The 27,489-nt window shown below is 40.5% G+C and overlaps 1 protein-coding gene across 1 annotated transcript in view; it reads left to right on the top strand.

The window, feature by feature from the left end:
• The first annotated feature begins 6,851 nt into the window (after window positions 1–6,851).
• Window positions 6,852–27,489, top strand: part of SYBU (syntabulin) — a 40,390-nt gene continuing 19,752 nt past the window's right edge. The window contains exons 1-3 of the mRNA XM_038127652.1: window positions 6,852–7,020; window positions 7,199–7,385; window positions 20,662–20,859. Of these exons, the coding sequence (XP_037983580.1) occupies window positions 6,994–7,020; window positions 7,199–7,385; window positions 20,662–20,859 (412 nt within the window). The 5' untranslated portion in view covers window positions 6,852–6,993. The remainder of the gene's footprint in view (window positions 7,021–7,198; window positions 7,386–20,661; window positions 20,860–27,489) is intronic.

Genomic DNA, 27,489 nt, shown 5'->3' with positions numbered 1-27,489 from the left:
AAATCATATCATTATTTGACCAGCAGAGCCTCAGATCCCATGTGCACCCTTGACATCCTTCCCCCATTGCCTTGTGTTTGCCTCCCAGGGACTTAGAAGTGATTGCCACCTCCCGTATCACATCTCACTTGGCTACCGCACATGCAGTGCTCTCTGGCTCATACAGAGAAGCCTGTGGGCACATTCTAGATGCCATTTCCTTCTACACCATCATGGTATCTCATTCTGCCTTTCATCCCTGAGTGAGTGTTTTTATAAACTGATGAAATTTGTACCAATTCGTTCCAATCATTACATTTTGGCAGAAGCGTGTGGTAATTGGCAAGGCATTACTTTGATTCAAAGGAGAGAGCTCTTAAGAACCATGTTAGACACCATGTCAGTGAGGGTTCATACTTTTAAACATATTAAATGTCTTCAACTAATTTTGAGCTCATCTTAAGAGCTCTGCAAGAGTGTGCTTCAATTCCTGGGAAACTTTCTGATATACACATTTCACTGCATCCTTTGCCTTTCCCACAGTGAAGAGGATTCAAAATCAGACTCTTCTCTACCTGCATACTAAGAACAGAATAAAAGTAGATCAGAAATAAAATTTTAACTCATCAGAACATAGAAATCCAGTTAAGTCTGCAAGTTAAATGAGCAGACACTTCTCAGACACCTGTTTTGGGGTCATAAAAATCCTTTCACAAATTACACTTGTTTCCAGAACTTGTTTTCTAGAACTAAAAATATCCAAGTTGGACTTCAGATTCTCAATCAAATGCTTTTTCTCTCCACTCTGTGATGCAAGAGCTATATACTATAAGCCTCTCTACATCTCATAATTTCATACATAAGGTACTGAGGAAAATAAGGCAAGATACCAAAATAATTTCCTTGATAACCCTAAGAGATGCAGCACTCAGAAATAATTAACTGCTTAATACCACCACTACTTACTTCCTCACTTATTCTGACTGAATATAAAAAATGTCTCTCAGACCCACCATGTCTGTATCCTCCAGCATAAATAATGCTTGGCTGATACCACGGAGCCAAGATAAAAGTGAGCACTTGTCCCCAAGCAGAAAAGCTTTGAAAATGAGGTAAAAGCCATTGTATGTGTCTGTCTCTGACCGATCTGTTTCCTCTGAGTATTCAGGTTTCAGCAATATCATACCAAAACCTAAACCAATTAAGATTGAAGATTACACCAGGACTCATCTACCAGAAATAGCTGCACACCATCATCTTTTTCAGGACCTCATTACAGCTGCATCCCAAGCTGTATTGCAAATCTGTATAGAATTTACATTATATAAAAAAGCCATATGTTGCAGTAGGATACCATTATTGAGCTTAGATGGCTGGATTTTAGGAATCATAACAAGGCCAGTCCTAATCTTTTACACTGGACCATGCAGTAATCTTCTCAGAGATTATGAAAATAATATCAGGTTGTCCTGCTATGTGCAACCATTTTATGAATTAGAAAAAATCGGGCCTATAGAGCAATACCAGATTTTGTTCTGTTACAGCTCTGGCACAACTGAAGTCTAGAACACAGAATATTTCTGTGCCACTTAGACCACACATCTACAAACTAACTATTGTAACAGACACTCCTACCAAGGAGTGGCGGGAGTGCCTGTTACAAGAAGTAATCACAAGAATTTCTAGATAGATTTTAATAGGTTTACACTATTTCAAAAGGAGATCAAATCTGCACTTTAAACCAAATTTCACATATTTACCAAACTGGATGCATAGCTGAGTCATGAGTTTTGGCAGAGCTCTGGGACCCCTGGAGAGAGAAGCTTAAATCCAGGCAGTTGCTGGCCACAGATCCTTCCTTGCACCTCCATCTGCAGTGTGGGCACAGACACAGATGTGCCTGCTTGCCATGCCTCTGCCTCTCTACAGCTCATAATTTCACACAGTAACTTCAGATGCCTGAAGTCAGACAAGTCAGCCCAAGTCCTTTCTACATATATAGGCTGCTTCACAAACATCTGAGAGTGCACAGTGCTTTAGGTTGCCTTCTGGCTTGCATTTCACTGAGCAGTACTGACAGAGACCCATCTAGTACAAAAAGATCACACAACTCTTATCAGAAGTCAGATTAAATAAATGTCTTGCAGTAAGTAGTATTTCCCTTGAACTCTTTCCCAATAGCACTGAACACACTGTTCCAGCAGACATCTTAACACTGTGTACACAGGCAAGATCCCTCCCCTATTTCATCTAAATATTCCACTTCTCCTCCATTAGTTCTCTTAACCACAGTCTAAGTCTAAGAACTCATATTGAGATATTCGCTACTAAGGGCTCAAAGTAATTTTCTCAAATTTGCTTTCCAAAACAGTTTCCCCTCCGTTGGCAGGACTTTATTTTTTGTCCCAGATGTTTTTTTCTTTGAATTTGGCTGTAAGTTTTAAAATGTCACTATTCACTCCAATGAGCCTTTCTTAGAAGATATGTTTCCTATAAAGATGTCCTGATACCCGTTACTTTGTTATTTAATATTTAATAATTTAATATTTTAACATGTGATTTATGTTGTCAGAGTCCCAAATTAATTATTCTATTATTTTGCCCAAGACCAACGTGAAGCAATTGTTCCCCTTTTCTGTTTTCTCTGTCTTATAATGATATTCATAGTCTTCTCATCTTTCTCTCATTTTCTAGTATTTCTGAAAGAAGATGAAAGAATTTTTCCAGGTAATTCTCTGCTGACCTCTAATGCAAACTATTGCTATGAAAATGGTTAGCTCCAGCTGGTTTTCTTTTTAGTATTTGTGAAGCATTTGAGTGAGATCTGCTGATATTACACAGCCCATCTGAATAGAAAAACAGGATTGACACATTTGATAAGCAAACTTGTCTCAGCTGGAAAAGTACAGATGCTTTCTAAGTCACCAACAGAAGCATTATCAGCTATGTGCCTGCATTAATGAAATCATATAGTCTTGGGATTACAGGGCCCAGCTCTGCCCTCTGCCTCATTCATCACTGACCTCAGAGGGTGATGTAATTCAAAAGCAAAACATGTCCTATGGCCAGTACAGGTATTGCCTGCACTCTGTCAACCTGTGAAAGCCCATGCCAAAAGAAAAACTCAGACTCATGAAATTGAATCTCGAGAGATTTAGGCACCAGAACTCTCAAATTCAAAATAACTGTGAGAAAGCCATCAAACCCTAATGAACATAAGATCACAAAACGTGTCTCTGGTTTCCATCCTAAATGTCCACAAGTCTTTTCAGTATTATAACAACTTGAAAGAGTCCTGATCTGAGCAACGAGCCAGCCTGGTTTTGGACCAGCATTCTTTGGGTGATAATCCAAGTGTGGAAGCATTCACTTCTCCACAAAGTCAAATTTTGCAAGTATTTGAAACTACCAAATGGTGACAACATAAAAATAGCAAAGGTGCGTGAGGTCACTGTTGAGTAAGAATTCACATAACACAGGAATCCTTGTTCAGCCTTTTAATTATTTTAATTATTACACACACACACACACACACACAAAGGAAAAACCAAACAAAACAATAAAAAACAAAAACAAACAAAAAAACAATGAAAACAAAACCAAAAAAGTTCCACTCCTTTTGCCACCTGGGATGACTGCTGTCTCTGACTTCCTACAAGTCCTTCTTGCTTCCATTCTGAAGGACAGGTCCAAACAAAAATGAGGAGTTGAAGTTGCTCAAGCTGAGCTACTACACAGAAAAGGAAAATTCATGGAAACAGAAAGAAACATTAAAGGCTATACCACAGAAAAGGCCACAGTTGAGACTTGGTCTCTGCTGGTAGCATGAATAAACCACTTGTGTGGAACGGTGCAAAGGTACTCTTGTGCCTACGGCTGAGCTCTAGGCAATTCTCTCCTGAGCATCTTATGGTTTCTGCTTATTCTTCTAAGTGCCCAATTCTGAACTGAGGTATTTGGGCACTTAATTAAGATATTGAGACTTTTACTGTACAGTTGTTCTGGCAGCTCATGAGCAAAACTACTACACTGCAAGAAAGCAAACTGGAAAACGGCATTTGTGGACTTCTCAAAACAATGTGCAAATGGAACAAATAAACTTAGAAAAACAAATTTCACTGAAAGTTTTGCAAAAACATCAGGTGAAGCTTTTTTCTCAGCAGTTCAGAAGTGGAAGTGTCAATGCAATGAGCTCCTTGTGACTCTGCTAATGGACACAGCTAAATTCTGGCCAGCAAAACTCTGCTGAATTAGAATCCCATTCCCCCTCCCACTGAGAAAATTCAGGGGCAGCAGCAAAATGTACTCTGTGATCCTCTGTATTTCAACACATCTTCTCTCCCCCACAACTTACCTCTGGAAGAGCACTCTACCAGAATGAAGAACTTGGTAGAAAAGCCTGGAATAAAAACTGCTTCATGTACCTTGTTCCCCACTCAGGAACGCATAAGGTCTAACCCCAGGGCCTGGAGCAGTGCCCAGCTTCCCCTGGCAGCTCCTGGAGTCCAGGAGCTTCTGCTGAATCCGCAGCCCTCTGCAGCTGCCTGGAGAGCTGTTATTTTTCAGGAGGGAGTAAAGCAAGGAAAGGCTAAGAAGACACTGTGTTCTGTAAGTTTTCTGAGGCCCTTATGAATGCATAACATTTTTTCTTTCCAGCAAACACAGATCTCTTCAGTTACACACTGGTGATGAAATTAGTTTTATAGGTCGTGCAGAGGTATTGGCAGTTTGTAAAAGACATGAGAGGAGTAAGAGTGATATCACATGTTCATATCAAATATGTGTTGTTCCCAGTACTGATGATTAACTAGTGCAAGGTAAAAATATTTTAATAAGTGACTTAAAAGTTAATTAATTCATCAATTACTGAAAAGTGACTTAATTTCACAATATTTATAAGATATACATGACTGTAAGGGGAAAAAATGTTTGCTTGAAGGTTAATGATTGTTTTATGATTTATGATAAGGCTATAAACCCCTATGCCAAAAGGAGAGAAGATCAAAAGGAATCACATCCCATTATGAATCCTGAGGCAGCCCAAAGACTTCACGTCTTATATCTTGTTTCTTAGCAAGGCAAAAATTAGAGCTTGAAATGAAAAAGATAAAACAGGCTCCGAGAATTGAATCTGCAGCAGCAGCTCTGGAGCTGAGTTACTATGGCAATGGCAGTGCTGCTGCACAGCTTCTTCTTACTCTTACTGCTGGTACAGCAGCTTTGCAAATGTAAGTGGGAAATTTCCACCCCACACATGCCATGGGTGCCCATGGTCTCGGGAGAAGCCCACGGTCTCAGGTGCCCTGCTCTCTACTGAACAGAAGAACGTATTTGTGTGATTAAAATATGTGATTTGCAATTTTCCATGGAAACAGTCTTGGAGCAGTAGGGAAAGGTCCAGAATTCTTCCTGATATTTTGTGGCAGGAAGGTAGGTGCCAGTGCTTACAAGATACTCTATAAGCACAGAATTTTTATTACAGGAATTTTCTGCTTTTTTTTTTAGCTGTAACTACCTCACGTCTCTGAATTATAGATGTCTTGTCACTGCCAGGGAAGGATGGTATCATCTTTTTGGCAAAGCATGGCTTGGAGCTCTACATAAGTAATGGATCTAATTCTGATGCCAGGTTAATAAATTAGTAATTATGACTCTTTGGATATACAACAATCAGTGCGTCAGTACTTACCAGTGTCCTCTTTCCTCTTTGAGGTCTGGATGAATGCATCACCTTTCCTGTTACTGATGCTATGCTCTCTGCACTACACATTAAAGGCACATTTGCTCTTAATTATTTTTGAGACAGTATTTAATATTTACGGTCTAATAGAAAACAGAAGTTCCAAAGAAAAACTGGGGCCCTTTATAGGTGTCATGGGAAAATTAACTATATCCCAGCTGAAACCAGGATAGCAGGAAGCGAAAATATAAAGGGAATCTTTGCTCAAAAACATGATTGATGGAAGTAGCACTTCTGCGAGCTCCTTAAGTCCTATAAGCAGACATATATGTGGAACCTCAAATAAGTTTCATATTGAGAATTTCATCATCATTTTTGTGGAAAAGCAGTCCTTTTTACCCATTGTGTGCATATGTTTATACCCCAGAATGTAGTCCTGCTAATGCTTGTTTTTTAAATAGATCCTCTCTAGAGAGCAGATTAACAAGGTTACCACATGCGCATTAATCAATAGGAGGGTCAACGACAATTACCCCAATGAATGGTAAGAGAGGAAATATTGCAATTAAATCTATCTTGCATATTAAATTAAATATATATTGCAATGTATCTATCACCTGAGAATCAAGTATGGTTTTATGCCAGAATCAAATAAATTTTTGTCTCTCTACATGTTCCATAAACACATTACTGAAAACCAGTACCAAGAAATTCTTTACTTTAGGAAGAAATTCTTTACTGTGAGGGTGGTGAGACACTCAGGGTTGCTCAGGGAAATTGTGGCTGCCCCAGCAGTGGCAGTCTTCAAGACCAGCTTGGATAAGGGCTTGAGCAACCTGCTCTAGTGGGAAGTGTCCCTGCCCATGGCCGGGGAGGATGCGACTAGATAATTTTCAGGGTCCCTCCCAAACGTTTAACATTCTGTGACTGAGAAGCAGAGAAGTCTGACGGTGCATTTTGCTAACCGTGCGGCTATACAACCATCATATCTGTACCGGCATCATCTGCCCTCTGCCCCGGTCTCCTACGCCCGCGTTCCTTCCCGCCTTTCGCGGCCAGGGCCCGGCCAGCCCGGAGGGGCGGCGGGGGCCGCTCCCGGCAGCGGTGCCGAGGGGTCCGCCCGGGCCGAGGGCCGCGCCCCAGCCCCGCACCTGCCCCGGGGGCGGGCGCTGCGGCGGCACCACGTGTCGGGGCGGGGAGCGCGGCGGGGCCGGGCCGGGCAACGCCACCCCCAGCGCCGCAGCGGCAGCGACAGCGGCAGCGCAGCCCCGCTCGGCGCATCCCTCTGGCCCATGCCAGGTGCCCGTTCCCGGCTGCGCCGTCACTGAGCAGCGATGGGGCCTCTGCGGGAGAGCAGCAAGGTGAGGAGCCGGGGATGGACGGCGCGGCGGGGAGCGAGGAGAAGCAGGGGCAGGCAAATCGCGTCCTGCCCCCGCCCTGGGGGGGCGGAGGGGCCGGGATTTGCCTGCCCCTGCCTCGATGATGGAAAGAGGAGGGCGCATCCGAGAGGTTCCTGACGGGGTGTCCCTTCCCGAGCAGGAGCAGGGGACGCAGCTGGAAAAGGAGGTGTCCCGTAGCCGCATCCCCCGCTTGGTCCTTCGGCCGCAGCAGAAGGTATCTCCCGCCTCCGAATCGCCCTTTTCGGAAGAGGAAAGCCGGGAGTTCAACCCGCCCAGTTCTTCCGCGGGCTCCGGCAGGACTATCAGCAGCAACAGCTTCTGCTCAGGTACCGCAGAGAGATCCCCCCAGCCTCGGGTTCTCTGGGGAACACCGTGTGCCCCACACGGCCGCCCCCGAGGTTCCGCTGTCATCCCAGCCGCAGCATCTGTGTGTCGGGCTCCCATCGAGCCCGCATGAGCAACCCGTTTTACCGATGAAAAAGGGCAACCATTGATTTTTCCAGGGAAATCTAGTATCTGTTCTTTTAATATGTGTCCGTAAGCGACACCAGATGTTTCCATTCCGAGTTCTGCTATCCACTGCTAAAAAAGTTGGCGGTTTTATTGCGGCAGAAGCATTGCTTTAAAGAGAAATATTTGCCTTAACAACTGCAGCGTGGTATTAAGGCATTTTGAAAAGCCCTTAAATCAAAAGTCGGTAAAACAAGGGAGTTGCCGTGAGACTGCAATTCCTTTTGGTTTTTTGACAATGATCTCCATGAATTGGAACAGAATATGTAGGTGAAGTCTTCACTGTCATATTGAAATAAGTTTTGTTTATTTCAGAATTCAGGCTTCTACTGATGAGTGTGTCACCAGATATGAGCTGGGCGTGATGGCTTCCCTACAGAGAGGGCAATGGATGCGTGGTTGATCAGAAATTATTACTCTCCAACTGTAGACCAAAAAATGTCATTTGCTCTTCAAAATGTCACGTGAGGGACAACTCGAAAACAGATTTTTTTATGTTGAATATTTACCCTGTGTAGAGTTTAGCACAATTTAAATGCCTCAACTGGTAGTGAAAGACTCAGATGCCTACTAGTGGTAATTTTTTAAGTCAGTGAAACTCTTCACTGTAAATGACATTAATTTACACAATGATGACATTAATGACATTATGTACATTTATTACATGAATGACATTAATGTGCACGCCTAACAAAATTGAGGGTAACATCATGAACACCTTGGACTCTATTTGCCTGTGGTAATTCAAAAGGTATTTCTGGTGTGGGGAAATTTGTTTTCAATAGTCAGTTTTTTGGAAAGCATAACATTTTCAGTGGTGGAATTGGAAGTGCTAGGTTAGTGGTTGGACTCAATGACTTTAGAGGTCTTTACAACCTAAATGTTTCTAAGATTCTGTGATTCTCTGTTTAAAAATCTGAATTATAAGAAGTCTTTTTGCAAGAGTTAGTATCAGAGCAACTTCTTAAGCTTCCTTTTTTTTTAGTTCATAAAGTATTTTCAATTACCAGAGGTGTTCCTGGGAATAGACAGGAACGCTCTTATTTATCTTGGTCTTCACTACAGTGGATGAGATTACTGTTACTATTTTTTAAACTCCTTTCATGAAAAACAGTGTATTGAACACAGTGTACAAGTTTTCTTAGATGAGAAACACAATATCCATGTTTGAGTCTAGCTGTGCCAGATTTTGCAATTCAGGCTCAGTGGAATGATCTGTTTGGTTATTGTTTAATGAACAATGCAGAGTGTTAAATAAACTTCATAGGATTGTAAGAATGCTGGAGTCTTTTTCCCATGCCTTTTTAATCCCTCCACCTTACCTGCTTGAGTTTGTGTGTTCCAAAGAAATAAAATCTTTTGAAGCTTTCTAGAAAAACGTTATTTTTACGATCTCTCCCAAATGGCTGCTTTTCATCCTGATTTTTTTCGTTCTGAGTTGACAAGCCTTTCATCTTGATCACTGACAATTTTTTCATCTTTTGCATTTGTACCCTGCTCTTCAGATCTACTCAACAAGTAGCTGCCACTGTCATGTACCCTTGCTGTCCCACTGCACTGTATAGACTGTCTTGAGTCTCAGCAGCACGTTTTTTTTATTCTGGGTGTGTCTGATCTCATGGCTCGACAGTTTTAAGGCATCTTTCGCAGAGGTATTGCAGCGTGCAATGCTGGTCTCTTTACCTGCATCTCAAGCACAACTGCTTATCTCTTTTATTTATTTTATTCATCTTTTATTATTTTATGCATGCTGCAGTGATTTAGTTTGATTTTTTTTTCTCCATGTGAGGACTTTGTGCTCCTAAATCTGCCTGCAGCACCCATACAGGTACACACTACGTGGTTTGCTGCTCTGAGTCTTCAGACCTTACACAGCCATGGATCAGCCAAGGCACTGTCCTCCATCCTAGACCCTGGTTCAGTTGTTGCTAGATTTGATGGATTTTTCAGTGGGACGCAGGTATGGCAACAGTCACTGACTTGATTTTGTTCTCTGACATCTCTTTCCTGTCTTCCACTAATGATCCTTCCTTATCAGCATTTGTCTGATTTAGAGTGAAATCCCCCATGGGCAGCAGGTGGCTGATAATTCCTGTTTCTGGGGAAGGGATGGTGAACAGATGTGTGGAGAGGTGAGTGGAGGGGCCACAGCCCTAACCTGCTTCTCCTGGTGCTTCTTCTTGATTTAGAAGTAGCATGTGCAATAAAGGTTATTTAAAATTAGCAAGGAGTACATTTGGAAGACGAGAGCATACGGGAACACTAATGTAGCAGCATTTAGATAATTCAGATAAATGAGCATTTAGATAAGTGAGCATTTAGATAAATGTCTCTTTTGTAATTTCTTTTGAGCACTAAGCCCCAAAATGTTTTTGATAAGCAGAAGATAGTATGAATTGATCCCTGGAATAATTCATTTCCTCTTTACCCTTCTCTTGTCAGATTGTTCTCTACCTTTCTTCCATTATTATTGACACCAAGTAATGATCCGTAGATTTCTTTTTACCCCAACAGAAATCACTCTTTTCCCCTCATCCATTAAATATGTATTTTTTGCTTCATTCCTTAGAACTTCTGATCTTGTCCATTTTCCTTGTGTGCTTACACTGATCTCAGTGCCGAAGTGAAGGCTTGGAGTTCCTTTGTTTTAAATGAGGGTAAATCTTGTAGGTATTAATAATGTTGTTTTTGGGAACCATGGCAGTGCTGCAAGCATGGTGGTAACAGCAAAAAATATCTCTTGGCAACAGAAAAGAGACAGCTTTTGTAATGCTTAGTTTCTTTTGAAGAAGTTGTTGGTTCTGGCTGTGATAGGTTTAAATTTGCATGATCAGCTCCCTCTTTGTCTTTTTTGAGTAAATCAGAGCCTCACTTGATCATGTTGGTCAATTATTTGCAGTTGACTTTATGTCAGTTTTGCTTTGTAAGTCCATATGAACACAATGAGAGTGTTAGTCGTATCTGGGATATTCCTGACAAAATTTTAATATGCTTTTATATGTGTTTTAATAGTCTTTGTTTCTGCCAAGTGAATGTGGATGCTGTCTGGATGTTGTGTAGGCAAGCTGAGCTTTTGTGTCTGAATTCACCGTGCACAACCCTTTCTTAAAACCTTAAAGCATCTGGGGTCTTGGTTGTCATTTGATATGGGAGCACTTCTTTGGCTCAGATGTTAGCCACAGAACCCATACAATGTCAAAGGATGGAAAAACACTCTCCCAGCAGCTTTGTGTGGCTCACCTGCTACTGAGCATTTGCCTGTGTCGTGTGTTTCTTTCCTGAGCTGCACTTGGCTTTCAGGAGGCTGCGTGCACTTACCTTGTGAGTTGTGCAGAGAATGTGATCCAGAGCATCTCAAACAAGCCTCCTGCTCAGGGATCCATGGAGGAGCAGCTGCTGGGCCTTTGGGCATTCCAGTTAGTGGTTGCTTTGTAAGAAATAGGATACTTTGGATAGAGCACTGTCCTTGGTTTTGGTGTCCTTGGTTTGAAGTCAGCCTGTGCTAAGCTCAGCAAGCATATTCAGCTTTTCTTTTAAAAAGGAATTTAGTCTGGGATATACTTTCTTTTCTGTTTTTGGTTTTTGAATAGCTCAGCTTTTAAATTTCTCTGTTCATAAGATGACTTGATAAATTTCTCTGTTCATGAAGATGACTTGTTACACGATACCTTTGCAACACTGCCCAAGTTCTTCTCAGCCTTCTCTAGGATGCTAACTGCCAGAATTTCATCACGGAATGCAGTGAAGCTTTGGTAACCAAGATGTAGCTTTGCAGGAAGCTCTTGTATATTTAATAATTAGTGCAGCAAAGGAATTTTTGAGCCAGAGGACTTGGTTTATACCTGTAGCAAACAGTTCCTCTTTTCTTGGGCTTACCTGTAAATCACCTTTTTAATTAGACTGAATAGTCCTACGAGCTATTGAAAACCAGCATCTCTGTACATCAGTGACTGTGACTCACTCCAACGCAGCCTTCAAAAATAGGAGTTGAAGCTTCGTTCTTGCTTTTTCTTTAAAATTTCAAGATCTGGTTCAGCACCTATTCAAATTCAATCCTTGTTTCATAACTTGTTCTTTTCTGGGGTAGAGATTTTATTTAAATCTTCTCCTTTGCATGTGTGGCACAATAAATGTTCACACGTACAGCGGCTGCACTGCAAGCCTGGGGTGTGGGTGCTGCAGTAGGAATCTCAGTGTTGCCATTCCTTGCTCACTTGCTCCTGTGCCCATGATCTCAGAGATTATTTGCCAGTTGGCCCCGCTATTGATGGATGCTGGGTCTGAGTTCACAGTGTGTGTCCAAAAAAGCATGTAGGCTTTAGGCAGGCTTATTAACTCCATGTGAATGCACAACCCATTTTGCTTGCCATAGACAAGAAGAAGAGGTTGTACAACTGTTACTGAAGAAAAAATCTGTACCTTCTTGCACTCCAGTAAATAATTTCTCTGTAGAGCATTGGAGCGGATTGCATTATAAAGCAGCTAGCCTTGGAGACTACACAAAATAAGTATGTGTACTGAGATGTATATTCCTGAATAGAAATAGATACAGAAAACTAAATTTTTTAGTATTTTAACAAGTCAACAGATTGAGGCCAGACAGTTAGTTTAAATTACTGAAAGTAATTGCTCCTATTATTTGTTTGTATATATATATGTATTACTATGGAAACAGTGAGCTCTCTCATTCTTCTTGTTTCTTTTTATAAGAAAAAATATTTTGTTTAAATAGTTCCTTACTGGTTTATGTGTTTGATTTTTTCTCTAAGTTACTGATTCAAAGAAACATGCTTAAAGTTCTCAACTATGTGATACTGAAAGTTTCTCTTTCCTTTCCTGCAGTCCTTTATGCTATGCTTTCCCACAGTCATTTTGCCTTTTTTTCAGGCTTTCTGGAGGACTTTTCTAGAACTTCTGTTTGCAGCACTTTGTAAGGCAGTTTAGTGATGACTGTGATATTAATTTACAGAAACACTGAAACAAAATCTGTTTCCAAAAATACACACCTGGCCTTTTTTCATGAGAGTGGTACTGGTGACATGCTTCCTTTTCTCACTGCTGCTTCCCTAGAGAATTTCCTGCTGGACCAGCTTACATGCAATAATTTATTATTGGTTCATATTATGAGCCACCAGTTCTGTCTCTGTGGCACAGAGATCTGTTCCAAACCTGGAAATAAGAACAGTGCCTAGGTACTAAAGAGCAAAGTCTGCTTTTTCCCCAGTTTTTGGCCTTTCCCTGCTTCCGTTTCAACTTCAGTATTTATTCTCCCTGACTAAGTAACAATCCTTTTGTTCTTTTTGCCACACAACAACATCTGGAAGCCAAAATATTTGACCTTTTGGATGTTTTTTGCCGCCTTTTTATGTGTCTATCAGTACTGTGAACCTTTAAAACCCAAACCAGAGCCTCCTGGGGTCAGTAGGACAGTTCCTGTTCTCCCTGGAACATTTTGCATGGTGTCCTGAGAACAGTCACCCTTTCTACTACACCTAAGCCTTTCTACTGCCCTTTAAGTTGTAGCTTGGTGTGTACTATGGGCTGAATTCTAAACATTACCTGGTATTTTCTTCACCACAAATGCAACTTTCTATTAAGTTGAATATTGTCATGCACTCTGAAGAAAATCACAACTTGTAGCAGGAATGAAACTTGAATCAGAAATCTTGGATTTACTTTTTGTTAAAAGAGAATCTTGATGTTTTAAGAGAAATTCAATATTACATATTTTAGCCCTACATTTACAGGATTAGTATATATCCATGAAATTTTCAAACAGTGTTTTGAAGTGTATTTGACTAGATTCTGTGGTGCTGCTAAGTGCCACACTGGGCTTGAGGATAGTTAAAAGAAAAGAGAAAAGAAAAATATGCATAAAACAGTAATGGATAGAATATATATTATTTCCGTCCATGAGAAGGTAAGCAAAGCAGCCTTATGAGATGATGTTGAAGCTGTGAGGGTCACAGTTATGTGCTGTTAGCCATGGAGGCAGAGCTGTGTGAGACCAAATGAATATAACTTGTTGCACCATTTGAGGAATAGGTACAAAATTCTTTGTGGTCTATTGAAGATTTTTATTTCCCAAAATGGTGCCTTCAAAACTGGAAAGAATATTTCTAATATCTTTCTTTGCTGCATAATGGAATAAACCATACAAAACCCCAGAGAAACCCAACCATATATACACATACATTTCACTTGATGTTAATATTAAATGCATGCTATTTCTCACAGTGGATGTAGTCAATGCTTTCCCACCAGAGGTAGCAACAGTGGTTCCACTTCCAGCTGTTGTCTTCAGAAAAGATTAATGAGGTCTACTAAATTGCTTAAACCCACACCAAACAGAAAATACTCTTCTTTGTCTTTTTTTTTTTTTAAGATTCTTTCCTGTCCTTAAATTTAGTTTAAAAATTTCTATAAAATTTTCAAATAGGTTTTTCAGTCCTTTATCACCTTAAACCCCTTATCCAGATGTTTTCTGTGATGTGATAATGAAACTCAGGGAGCTGTGCTATTCCTGACCACAGCTCTCCTAGTAACAGTACTATTTTTATTGATATTTTTACTAGTAAGCCCTTATGCTTCTCTTCTGTAATACACCATTAGTAGGGCTATAAATGTAATGACAAAGCCAGTAAACCACAATTATATAGTCCTCTTTCTTTTCATATGTTTTGACAGAGCTCATGTCAGTCCTGTTTGTTAGTGAAATATTCACGTAGAAGGAACATTAGTAGATTTGCTGCCAAAATAAATTAAAATTAGCTACTTCAGTATGACTTAGCAATTGCATTGTCAGACATCAAGAGCAGATTGCTTTAAAGACATGTTTATGTGAAATCCTGCACTGCAAAAGATGCCCAAGCTTAATAGCAGGTCAGTCCATTTTTTTTCACCTTCCTCTCCCCTCTTCTATATAATCTCAGCCTGTCAGCATTCCTGCCATGCTGTGACTGAGCAGAGAGGGCCTCTTACCAAATCCAGTGAGCAGCTCTCATACTGAATTTTCAGCAGTTGGTGGGCAGCCTGTGGGTGTGACAGAAGCCAGCTCAAAGGGGCTGGTGAGCAACAGGTGTAAAAGTTGACTGTACATTGATGATCTTCAGCAACCAGTTGAAGATGTTTAGTTGTGATTTTGCTGGGTTAGATTTTATGACTAGAACATTACAGTCAAAATTTCTAGCTTGAAAGATGGACTGTGAATAGCAGGGCATTTTCCAGATGTGGAATATCTGACAAAAAGAAAAGCATGTAGGCTGTGGGAACCTGTAGAGATCATTTCATCCAGCCTCTTTTTTGAAGCTGGATTGTTCCCAGCACATCCCAGCAGCCATGTATTTGTCTGTCGGAGTCTAGAAACCCTTCAAGGACAGGAGTTTGCACAGCCTCTGTAGGTGACCTCGGGGAGTGGTGGAGCTGCTAAGCCAGCCTTTGTTCACAAGCAAAATGGAGCATAGTTAATTCAAGTCTTGCCTGCAGAGACACCGAGATTAAATGTGGAAATTATTTGCATGGCAGGATTTTGCATAAGTAGGCCTCCTCGCTTTTTCTGACACTGCTGTAGTTGTCCTTGTGCTTCAGCTCTACTTTACTATGTTTGACTTCTGGTAAGAGACTTGCCTCACAAGTACGTCATATTCTGAGAAATCCTCTTAAATACCAAGCCAAACAGGTCTTCAAAATAGCTAAGAAATTACTTCTAAATTGATCCGAAGGACCAAAACTAATAGTGTTTTTAGGACTCTACCTTTAGTGAAGTTAATAAATATATTTTTCTAAAGTCTGTGTGATTTTGTAAGCAAAAAATTGCTCCTAGCAAATTAATAAACTTACAGAGTACATACAATCATATACTGGAATGGCCTCAGTAAAAAATGAAAGGTTTTAGGAGGAGAATGAAAGGTTTTTGAGGAGAACATTCCCGCTTCTTACCTTAGGCTGTGCTCCCTCAGTGGTTGCTGGAAAGGTGAGGGTGCTTTCAGAGGTATGAGGTGGGATTTATGCCTGTTGAGGCCCTGCTGGTGTGAATGTGAATATGTTCCTGCCTCTGCCTTTCTATGCGTACTGCTAATTTTATACTCGGATGTTTTATCTGCTGCTTTTACTGTGTTTCCAGTGGTTCCAGAGTGACACTGTGACTCTCCCATTAGCAGTTTTCTCTGCCTGGCCACTGAGCCCTTATGCTCGCTGGTTCAGCTGCCCAGATCAGAGCAGTGGTTGTGTTGGTCCTTGATCAGAGCTGTGACCCTGCAGGCAGTGACTCAGAGTACTGGGATGATTTAGTGTGAATGGGGCTGTCCTTCTCACTCACCCTCCAGAGGAGCCTCTTTCTCTCTGTTTAATGCAGAAAGAGACTTACAGGTGGATGGTAGGTGCTGTATTCCCTTTGGTGTCTGTCAGCAACTTTCATAATTGCATAAACTCCCTATGCTACAAGGCTAGCCATGAAGAGAAGACCAAAACAGTTCAAAAATTGAGGGTCAAAAAAGGTGAGGCAGGCAAGCAGACTGGGAGATTACCCTGTAAAATTACCCTTTGTGGTACCCTCACTGCCAATAGCCAGCTTGCAGTGCACCTTCCTGGCAGAGCTGTGGCTGCCCAGACTAACAGATCATGGGATGAATGCAAAGGTAACTATCAGGTAAAAGCCAGGAAATTGTTTTTGTCTTGGTACACTGAACATTCAAAATTTCATTAGAGCCACATGTTTAATTCCAGAATCCACATTTCTTGATGGAAATTCAGACTATGTACAGCCTGAACACTGATCAGGGGACTCTTAGAAGGAGACAAATGTTAGACATTGAAATAGGGATCAGGCAGGAAATGGACCATTCAGTGTCACAGGAGTGCCTAACTCGATCTGGCAGCTAGGAGAGAAAGTAAAAAGAAGTCAGTGCTTCCTCAGTGAGAGCATCATTAATTATTTACATGTATTATATAAGGAGGTTGTATATTCAAAGCTTCTTGAAGCCTTTTGGGAAAGGCAGCATTTTTTTTAAAAAGGTTCTAAGGCATATTCTAGTGAACCTTCTGATATCTGTGCTGAGAAAATCATCACATCTTTACATATAGCCTAAAAGTCTACAAGAACAGTATTTTTGTCAATTGTTCAGAGCATTATTATCTTTAATACTGTTGTTTATATTTTGACTTTACTATTTAAAGGTTAGTCAGGGCATGCAAATGTCAGAGTGCTCTGAGCAACTTTCCTGATGGTTTGTTTGAGGAGACACTATCCCATGCTTGGCTTTGAAATTTGGCAGGCATGTCTGATCTGGGAGAGGGCCTGGACACAGAATTTCAAGTGACGAAATCCAGCTATGTTCAAAGGAAAGTCTACTCCCAGAATGCTCCTAGGAGGCCCCTGTGGGAAAAAAAAGACACTGTGAAAGAAAGCAATGGAAATCGTGTGTTATAAATTCATATGATTTTACCTCTTGTGCAAGTAAATTAAGACAAGATCAGAAGTACAGGCTATTTACCAGCTTTCTCTTTTTTTTGGCTTTCTGGTGCTGATGTGCCTGAGAAGATAAATAAAGGCTTCCTCTGCTCTTGAGGAGTCTTAAGATCTGAAGTCCTTACTGGAGCAAAACTCCTGTTGAGTTACAGGGTTGAATCCTTAACTGACCTTACTGGAGACTGTACGCACATCATATCAGAAAGTGAATCCCATTGAGGGCTCATCTGCTCCTTCCCCACTTTTTTGAGAGAGATTCCTTATCTTGGCCCATTTCTGGGCAGGTGGAGATCTTCACTTTCTTCATCAGAGTTTCCAGCAGGGTTTAGGAGGAGCCTGCAGCTCTGGGGGAAACATGAACGCACCACGCCACAGTCACGTTCTGCTTGCAGGGGAGGAGCAGAGGGGTCGCTGCAGCCGTGAGCAGGGAGGGTGGTCAGGCTGTCTGGAGATGGAGGGGGAATCAGCTCCCCAGCATCCAGGGAGGTGTGCTGCTTTCCTGTGGGGAGTTCACCTCCAGTATTAAATACAAATCAATAGCCTGTTAAGGTTTCAATAACAGGAAAGATGAAGGTAGGCAGGCAATTGGCTGGCACTAAGCAGCTAGAGAGCATCTCACCCTTCACCAGGACTTTTCCTTGTGCCAGGAGGGTGAGCTGTGGGTCGGGTGGATGCCCCCAGTGTACAACAGAGCTTTGCATGCTTTGATGGTGAGCACCAGTATTTCATAGGCAGCTCTTCCGTTCTGTGGTAGCAAATATTTTGATTATTCAAAAGGCTGACACAGAAAAATCTTTCTCTACAGCTTGCCCTAGTTCTGAAAAATTTATAATCTTGCTCATGTTTCTGGATAATAGTAATAGAACTACTATTTTTACATTACATAAAAAATAAACCATCAGAGGAGAGGGAATACAATAAAATTATTCATTTACTGTAGCTGGAGTGGGAGTGCTTACCTGGTTATTATTATTATTAGTGTATCTAAAGGTTATAAGGGGTATGAGTAGAGAAGAGCTATTATTCTTTGTGCCAGGCTCATTGGTTCCTTTTAAAAATGTCCTGTTGCACTGAAAGCTGAAGTTCTTAACACTAAAATAAGGATATGTAGATATGACATAATCTGATGGTACTTTGTCACCAGTGTGAGATCACAGGCAATGTTGGGGGGTGGTAAATAAAACATTTTTTGTGCTATTTTAGTATGTATTCTTTATCTACCTTTTTTGAACATTTGGGGTTTTTATTGCCCCAATTTTTAACATTGTAGTTTAGTTCTTTCATTGTGTAAAGTTTTATCTGCTCCTATGATTCTTCCAGGCTGCATCTCTATAGCTTTGGGAGTTATTTCTACATAAATTCTCCCATAAAAAAACCAGATCTGCGAGGTCTGCAGAACCTGTAGGTATTGCAGGTATTGCAGTAACTGTATTGGTGGAGAGATGAGGTAAATAGTTTCTTGTGGGTTTGGGTGGAAGGTTTTGGGAGGGGACTTTGCTTGGGTTTCGATTTTTTGTTTTGAGGAGGTTTTTGTTCTAACAGAAAGTTTGGAAACTAATGCCACATACAGAAACCTCTAAGTGGAAAAGTTATAATTAAAAACAAACTGCACAAGCTGTCACTTATTTCTGAATATACTTGATTATAAATGTTGGTGTGCTTCTAGAGAGAGGATGCTTTGGACACAGCTGAAGCAGCTGCTTAAATGCAATTCAGGAGCTCCCTCAGTGGTGTTGATTCACTGTCCTGCAGGTAATATTCACCCAGCCTGCAGAAGAGACTCCTAATTGGAGATGGGGAAGGAGAAACAGATGCTGATCTGGGAGGAAATTGCCACCTTCTCTCTTCTTTGTCTTGAGTTATACTGTGATGATGGTGGCAATGGAAAGGATAAAAGGTAATCCTAGCAGCAATCCTGCATTAGTCAGGATGAATGTAGAGGCAGTCTGAGCAGCTTATTAGCAGTTCTCTCTTTCCTATTATTTTGCTAGGAACTAGTTCTGAGTTACAGAAGGCAGCAGCAAGATGGCAAAAATATACGCTTTTTGGCTTGATTGGGATTATTTGAAAGAATTAAATATGATTAAACAGGATTAGGTGCTTTGCACTGTCAGTGCCCTTTGTGCCCTGGGAGGTTTCTGGCAGTAGGCTGGGTTGCCCCTTGGCTTGGCATCATGCCTGGCACTTAGCAGAGGCCTGGGATGCAGCACCTCAGGCTGCTGGCTGCTCCTGCAGCCTAATACATGCAGCTTGCTCTGGACAGTCAGCAGCTCTGGGTGCCTTGCTTGGGACTGAAGGCAGGACATGGAAAAATGAGAAGCAGAACCTTGGAACAGATGAGTGAGGGTAGAAAAACTGCCCAGGCATGAAGGAAAACTGGATCACAATAAAGAAGTTTTTCTACTGTATTGAGGGGACAATAATTTAAAAAAGCAAAAGCTGTTCTTTCCTGCTGAGGGGAGGTAGGCAGAAAGGTGTTAGATATGGGGTGTCCATTCTGTCTCATAAACATGCAGTCATGCACTGACTTTTAAATCAATATGCCCATGCAAAGCTCAGTACAAAATGACTCTTGACCTACATTATGAACAGGGTGGAAGAGGTAAGTGCAAAACAGTCATGCAAATTATTTGGCTCAGTTGCAGGTACTTCACTGGGTTTCATGTTAGCTAAAGATAATGCATCAGGAAAAGAGTGCAATAGTGTAATTCAGATGGCAGCTTTCATTTTGTCCTGGGAAAGAACAATTAGATTTCCCCAGGAGAGTCAGGGTAGCGTGTTTGATTTTGTTGTGTATCAATTAAACCACCATGACTTTTAGGGGAACTGCAATTACTCCAGATTACATGGAACATGATTAGATTGAAGTTGGAGTTTGATACTGGATTTCATTCAAAGTCAGGCTGCTTACTTTGCAGTCAGTTGTTAAAGGCTGGAGTGTTTGTATCCCTGGAGGTCAGGAACCTGGGTCTGTTCCCAGGGTAGCTGTGGATGCCCTGGAGTGCTGGTGTGCCCTCAGAGGAATTCAGCTTTAAACAAGAGCAATCTGTGTATAACCCACTCTCTTCTAAACCAGGTACCTCACAGCCACGAGTCAAGAATGGAAGAGTTCTGTGATCATGGTTGCTTTTAAAAGACTACTTTGAGGAACCTGTATTAATTCCAATTACATGAAATTCCTGACTTCGTGCACGTGGGCTGTAGGTGTTGTCTTGTTGTTCAGATACAGGAACATTTCTTGAAGGAGAGCATGTGGCCCAAGCTTGCTCTGCAGCCAGTGTGCACTACACAACATTTGTGTCTCATGTGTAACTTCATGCTGCAATATTCCCTAACCTTGCTAAAGGAATTCATCTTAGATAGGAATTTTCATTATGTAGCCCCTGATTTTGTATTTTGTCAGACCGAGTACAACAAGTATTTGCTTTTTAGCTTGCCATAAGGTATTCAAGATTTCTTCACAAAATGCACAAAACAAATAGCTTCTCACCAGGTTTCAGAGCCAAGGTTGTACATATCACTTACTGTAAAGAGTTGTAGTTCAAACACTCTTTCTTTTATTCTGCTAACTTTCATATACTTAGATATATAGTTAGAAATGTTGATGTTTTCTCTTTTCTCTTCAGATGACACTGGCTGTCCTAGTAGCCAGTCAGTATCTCCAGTCAAGACTCCTTCTGATGCTGGAAACAGTCCAATCAGTTTTTGCACTGGTAGTGATGGAGACTTTTCCAGGAAGAAATTCAGTCCAGGGTCAATGAGTGAAGGGAATACGCAGCTGGCTCGATACAAGAAGGAGACAAAGACAAGCCTTGTAAAGCCCGGTGAGTATAATTCCTTTCATTTCCTTAATTACACTTTCTTATGGACTGGTATATTTACAGGTGTCTACATACATAGACACCTGTATTGTGCCACCTGTCATATCACTAAAGCTGATAACACATAAAATAACTGGCTTCTTTCTGTGGAACCACCTGAAAGACATGAAAACACTATTGTTATTGTCCTTTTCATGGAAACATAATCAGCTGACATCTTCACTTTTTTATGAGGCTCAATGGTGATATCAAATAGCTGAAATGGATTTTATTCTGTTTCATAGTAATTGCACACATATTTCAGTGCCCAAAGATAAATGACTCTTAAAATAAGAAAAAAGTCTTGCGATGTCCTTAAATTTATTATTAGATCCTGCCTAAACTTTGTGCTGCCAGGCTCTGACAGCTCTGGGGATACAAGATGTCTGACAGGCAGCCTGTGTGTGGGAGTGGGGCAGATTTGGACCTGCAATGGCTGAATCAAGAGTGTATCTCCCAGTGCTTTGGGCTAATGGGCCACCTCAGACCACCAGCTAAATCAGCACCTGCTTGTTGGACATCCAAGACTAAATACCCAGATGTGCCATTGGTTCCTGTAATTTTAGTGAGTTGATATAAAATATTTTTATATCATTAGATTCATGTACAGGCAGCTCTTGATTACAATGGTCAGGATATTTGTGCTGCTGTTTAATTAATCATGGAGACGGAGTTGGCCCTGTACGTAGCCAGCTGCAGAACTGACATGGTTTATGAGCTCAGGTAGCTCCTGGCTATATTGTTTCCAGAGTCATTTTACCTCTGGAAGCAATTTAGATACTTCCATGAAAAACCAGCTTAGATTTGCCAGCACCATGTTTAATCCAGAAACAGTGGAAAATCTGTTGCAAAATCTCTTCACTGGCTTGGTCATTGAAAGGGTTGATTAAACCTGTTTTACCACTATCCCTGCAAGTTCTTTGGCTCATTTCATAGCACCATGTTACTTGAGTGTTCCCAGTGTCCTGCTGCTGTGCATAGTGGGTGATAGATAGTATTTTTACAAGGTTTGTGGTGAATGTGGTATATGACAGTCAAATCCGCAGCTGTGGCTACCACAACCATTTTGTTTGTGAATATGAACGTTGCTTAGCAAAATGGGAATAATTAATGCAAAAGTTTTTTTTCTAATGAAGAGTTCTATACTCATGGAGAAGAGTTATGCACCTTTTTCAGTAAATTAATTCACTGTTTTCAGTTTTACACTTTAAGTGCCTTATAATATGAAGTTATTAGCCTTTTGCAATATTCAGCAACCGAGTCTGTTTTACAGAGTACTTGTAAGTTCCTCTTGCTAAATATCTCACAATTTTTTGTGAAAAGCTGTTCAAAATCATGTCATAGTGTGAGAGCTGACACAAGTGGGACATGTCAGACATAGATGCCAGGGGACAGCTGCGGTTCATCTTCCTCACTGTTGGGCACAGGGGTTATGTGATTTTCTTCCATTGCTATCTCATTCCATAGCTTCAGATGGACCCAGTCTCTTCCTCATGGCCTACTTGCACATGAATTTCTGATGACTCAGTTAAGAAGATGTAGCCATTGTGCAAAGAGGAGCCATCACCAGGTAGCAAAACACACAGAGAGTAACCAGGGATCAGTAGAAGGGAACTGGGATATGGAGGAGAATAACAGCAACATGTCCTTGTCATATATAAAAGAAATTGTATGTAATTTTCTCTTTACCAAAAGCTCTTCTTGATTTATAGAGATTATATCTACTTCATATTAATCTGAAATGGCTTGTGACATTGGCCACATAGCAGGAGTCATATATGAGAGACAAAAATCTAGCCTACCACTGTTTTTTACCATGTTCTGCACTACATTTTTTACACAAGTATATCCATCACTGTGGACCTTCAAAATTCCTGTCATTTTGCTGAAATCTGTCTGTTTCCAGTACTGTTCTCTTGGAACATGCTGAATCTCAGAAGAAACACACAAATATTTAGATAATTCAGGAAATGTCAGAAAGGGATAGCACTGAGAATGAACCCTGGGATGCTTTGGGGCTGTTCCCAAGCTCTGATACTTTTCTGCTTCTCTAGTAACATCACTTCATCTTTCTATTCTATACTTCAAAATGCAAAATACACATAGTCTTTTTTTCCTCTCAGACAGCCTAAGGCCTTGTTATATGAGTCTAAGCCATCTTCACCTCTTGAAGTATTAACAAAATAGATTAGGCTGCCATTCATATTTTATGTAGTTTGCATAGAGAGCCATACATAATCATGAAGTACTCTTGCTAAACCTATAAAATATTTATATTAATGGAGAAATTATTCATTTGAGAGAGATGGAAATGGTTTATATTGTGCATTAAATCCGAATCACAGCAGTGCAGAAGTGAATTTGGCTTAAAACCTGTGCCTGATTTCCCAGGGAGGGATGGAGAGAGCAGGAACATTAAGGAAAATAATAGAACACCCACTCTCAGAGATTTCTACAAGCCTTTTAATTTCTGAATTTTAGAATTTGGTCCTTCTTTTAGATGGGTTCATTTACATAATATTAAAGGCAATACAAAATGTGCTGCAGAAAATGTCCTCACAAAAAGGCACAAAAAGACTTAATTAATGTTGGTCTTAGTTTTTTATCAAGATGCTGTACTGAATCCTACACTTTTTGTAATTGAATAAACAGAACCATAAGCACTTCTACATGCTCACATTCTTGTGTAGTCCTCCTAGAAAGATCCCTCCTGAATTCCTGTAGTTTATGTCCACATCCTGTTGAGAGCTGTGGGAATTGTTTTGCTTCCTTTGACAGTCTTTCTCATCTGCTTTTTCGACTTCCATTAGAACGCTTAGTGAAAGGATTCACAATCTGCCTCTTTCAAAGACATAGATGAAGAAAAGAATCTTTAGCAGAAGTTGTGTCAATAACTTTTAAACATCCTGCACGTTTAAACTAACACTGACATGTATTTAAATCTCTGTGAGCATCAGAATTTGAGAAGGGCATCTGATCAGCTGTGTTCAGCATTTCTGTAAAGTTCAGGTCTTCTTGCTTTTGTTGTTACAGGCACACTTGGGACAGTTTACTGAATGTTGGCTGTTGGAGCTGTTTCTTAGAGCCCATGGAATTGCTGAAGTTTCACATGAAATTATTACGATCTAAGAAAAAAACATTAAGTCTGTCCCAGACATTTTAGACCTTCAGGATCCTGCAGAATAGATGTGTAAATGCCATGGCACAAAAGGAGCCCTAGGTGAGCCCCAGTTAGGGTCAGCTCCCAAACCTTGTAAGGACTGGCTGTCTTTCATTCACATCTTGGTACAGTAATAAACATTCCAGGTAGCAGAGGACTATGCAAAAAGGGTTTGGTTTTTCTCACTGCTAATATAATATCTGGCCATTTATTCCTGAATCTGGCTAAAGTAGCAATATTTTGGATTTCAGTGTCATTGAACTGCTATGGATTATATTTCAAGAAGGGCCATCACTGGGAGTTTGGACATTAAAACTTTTTTCTGTTCAGATTAATGAAAGCTTCTACCAGGGTCTTCTACCACACAGAGCACCTACATTTGCTGGACAATAAGCAATGAGCACAAATTGAAAAACATTAAATTCCATCTGGACACATGAAAACACTTTTTTTGTCTGTGGTCAAACACTGGCACACACTGCCTGGAGGAGCTGTGGAGTTTCCATCCATGGGCATAGTCAAAACTCAACTGGATATGGTCCTGGACAGCCTGTTCCAGCTAGACTTGCTTGAGTGGGGAATTGGGCTGAGTGGCTTCAAAAAGTCCCTTTTACCTCCCAGCGATTTTCTAATCCTGTATTGTTGGACTTTTTTTTGTCCTTTAAATAGTGCATCAGCCAGATCTATAGTTAAGTAGTTGCAAGGCACAATTTGTGTTTTTCCTGCCCTTACTTGGCCACTTAAGTTCATAAAAAAAGAAGGGTATATTGAAAAAAAATAATCTTTTAACAATCACTATTCAACTAAAAATATTATTTAACAAATAGTAAGTACAAGGCAAAGTAAGTAATCTTGTATTCAGCATGTGTTTTCTACTTTTTCCCAGTGAATTTATTAGGCCACCATAAATGAGCCTTGAGATAGGGTGTCCCAGTCTGAACAGATAAATCTTTGAAGGCTTTAGGACAATTAGGAGTTTTAAGAGAGACAGGTGGAGCTGAATGTATTGCCCTTACTTGGTTGTGAGTATTCAATAGGTACAGGTACCTTTTTAGTCAGTGTTGGAGTTGATAGTGATCAAAAAGGAGGCAAGGAAAATTACCCTAGACAACTGGAAATATTAAGATAACTTAGATAAGCTAAACAGATCAGAGAAGAAATGCAAGTGTTAGCTGCAAGATGTGTTTTATGTGTATGTCTTGCTGTTAAAACATAATGCTTTTCCTGAAGTTTGGGGTTTTTTTATTATTTTTTAATTGTCTGGTGTGTGAGGATTAGATTCCCAGGACACTAAATGTCCAAAAACTTATTTCTAGGAGTCCTCTGTGAAAGCAAGGAGTAGTGACTAGTTAATCCATTAGTATAAAATTAGCCAACAAATTAATCCATATTGCTACTTTACCTCCATATCTGTCTGTATTCTAAAGGCAGTCGCCTTGGTTATTTTAAAAACAAAACATTATTTTGATTTATTTTATATTCCTGACTTCTGGCTGTATTCTTTCACAGGTCTTTTGTCAACTCATTCCCTCATTTCAGTCTGACAGTGTGGGGAATAGCAGTGTCTGACTCGGATGTATGTGTGTGTATGTGCTTCACTTGAAAAACATGAGTTGGTGTGTAAGTTCTGTGAGAGGATTGTCTTACAGGTAATTCTGGAAATTTATTTCACTGTCAAGAACTTCCTTGTGAGTGCATCATTTTGCAATGATAGGACTTTGTTTTATCTTGGAAAGTTTGATAAAACATTAGAAAGACATGTTGTACCAGCACATTTATCCAAGAACATAGTATCTGGTATTTGCATGACTTTCCTTTATTCTCTGTACCAAATTTCTGCAAGCAGTTGGAAAATAATAGATCTGTTGTTCCTATTATTCAAGAGCAGCAGTACAGAATACAAAAACCAAGTTACAGAATGTGCTAACTTGAACAATTACTATGGCACACAAAGAAATTCATGGATCTTTTTAACTACTTGCTAGGACATCTACCTATTATGTTGAAACGCTTCTTAAAATGCTGATGCTGTACTGTGTATTCTAACACAAAGTCACACTGTTTGGTTGTTTGAGAAAAAAACCCACACCAAAACCAATGGAAAACCTCTGTTTAGAGATAGAAAAGCGCCTTGACTGATCCTTAAAACAAATGGACATTCATCATTCCATCCCACAAAGGTAAGAGCAATGAGAAGACTGGTGTCTGTCTTTTTGCTGTAACTTACTTAACAGCGCCTCATAACCCACATTCCAAGACTGTCCCTTTTCTTGCGGGAGGGGTAATTTGGAACAAGGGTATGGCAAAGAACATTTAACCCGGTTACAAATGCAGTGTTTAATCAGTGAACACCATGTTCCCATCCTGGGACCAGTGATAGCCATACTTGAGTGGTGAAATTGGGAAACTCATGCTTCCATTCCTAGTAATATTCAATTACATAGATGCAGCTGGTGTTGCATGCATAAGAGTGATGGAATTAGGAAATGGGCTACTCCAGATTCAGTGTACTTTACATAATTGGTCAGAGAACACAAAAGGGTTCTGAAGATTGACCAAGTGAATTGACTTGATACCAAATGATGGAACGTCTTGCCTATGACTGACCATTAGTTCTTCCCTTGAATTACTTGAATTAATAACAAGGAATCTCTTGATCTGACAATGTTTATTGATAAGTGTAGAGCATAGATTCTCTGACAAGTACAGAGGAGGTTGCAAGTGAAAAGAGGAAGAGCAAAAGTCCAGGTTTCCCGAGTAACTTAAACCAGATGAGGAGGGCTTTAACTTGAGCATTATGTCTTTAAGCCACTTGATATTTGGCAAAGAGCAGATACACAGTGGTCGAGTACTTGTGCTTCTGGAAGGCTTTTGATCTGTTTTTTAAAACATCACCTTGGCAATAAAAAGGGAGGAAGCATCTTTCTCAGATGTAAGCACATGCTTTGAATGCTTCACTTCTATCCCACACCTGATAGCAGCCATTATAACCATCCTGACATTCAAATCTAACAATATGCATCATTTGTTTCCTGTACAGTTTCATTCACACTCTTTTCCCTTTCTACTATGTGTATTTCATAATTTCATTTGTAACACTGAAGTTTCTGAGACCTTTTCTAATACAGAATCTAACAAATACAGTTGAGGCAGTTTTTGACCCTATTCATTTTCCTCAGTTACTTTTGCTTTTCTTTTTTCCCTTCAACTTTCATTTTGCCACACAAAATAGCTGCAAAATAGCTACTGCTGATTTTCTAAATTAAAAAAAAATGTTTCTGGATAGTAATTCTGTGTGCTGAGTCCTCCTGCATATTTTACTGCTTTAATTTCATGTCTGTTGCTATGGAGCAGTGCAGATTTGCTTGCCTCACTTGCCAGCACAGGCAGTTATTAAGGCCTCAATTCCATGGGTCCCAGAGGAGCAGGGTGTG

The sequence above is a fragment of the Motacilla alba genome, chromosome 2, assembly GCF_015832195.1.
Source record: "Motacilla alba alba isolate MOTALB_02 chromosome 2, Motacilla_alba_V1.0_pri, whole genome shotgun sequence".
In the NCBI taxonomy this organism is placed as follows: domain Eukaryota; kingdom Metazoa; phylum Chordata; class Aves; order Passeriformes; family Motacillidae; genus Motacilla; species Motacilla alba.
This window is presented reverse-complemented; position numbering and strand designations above follow the sequence as displayed.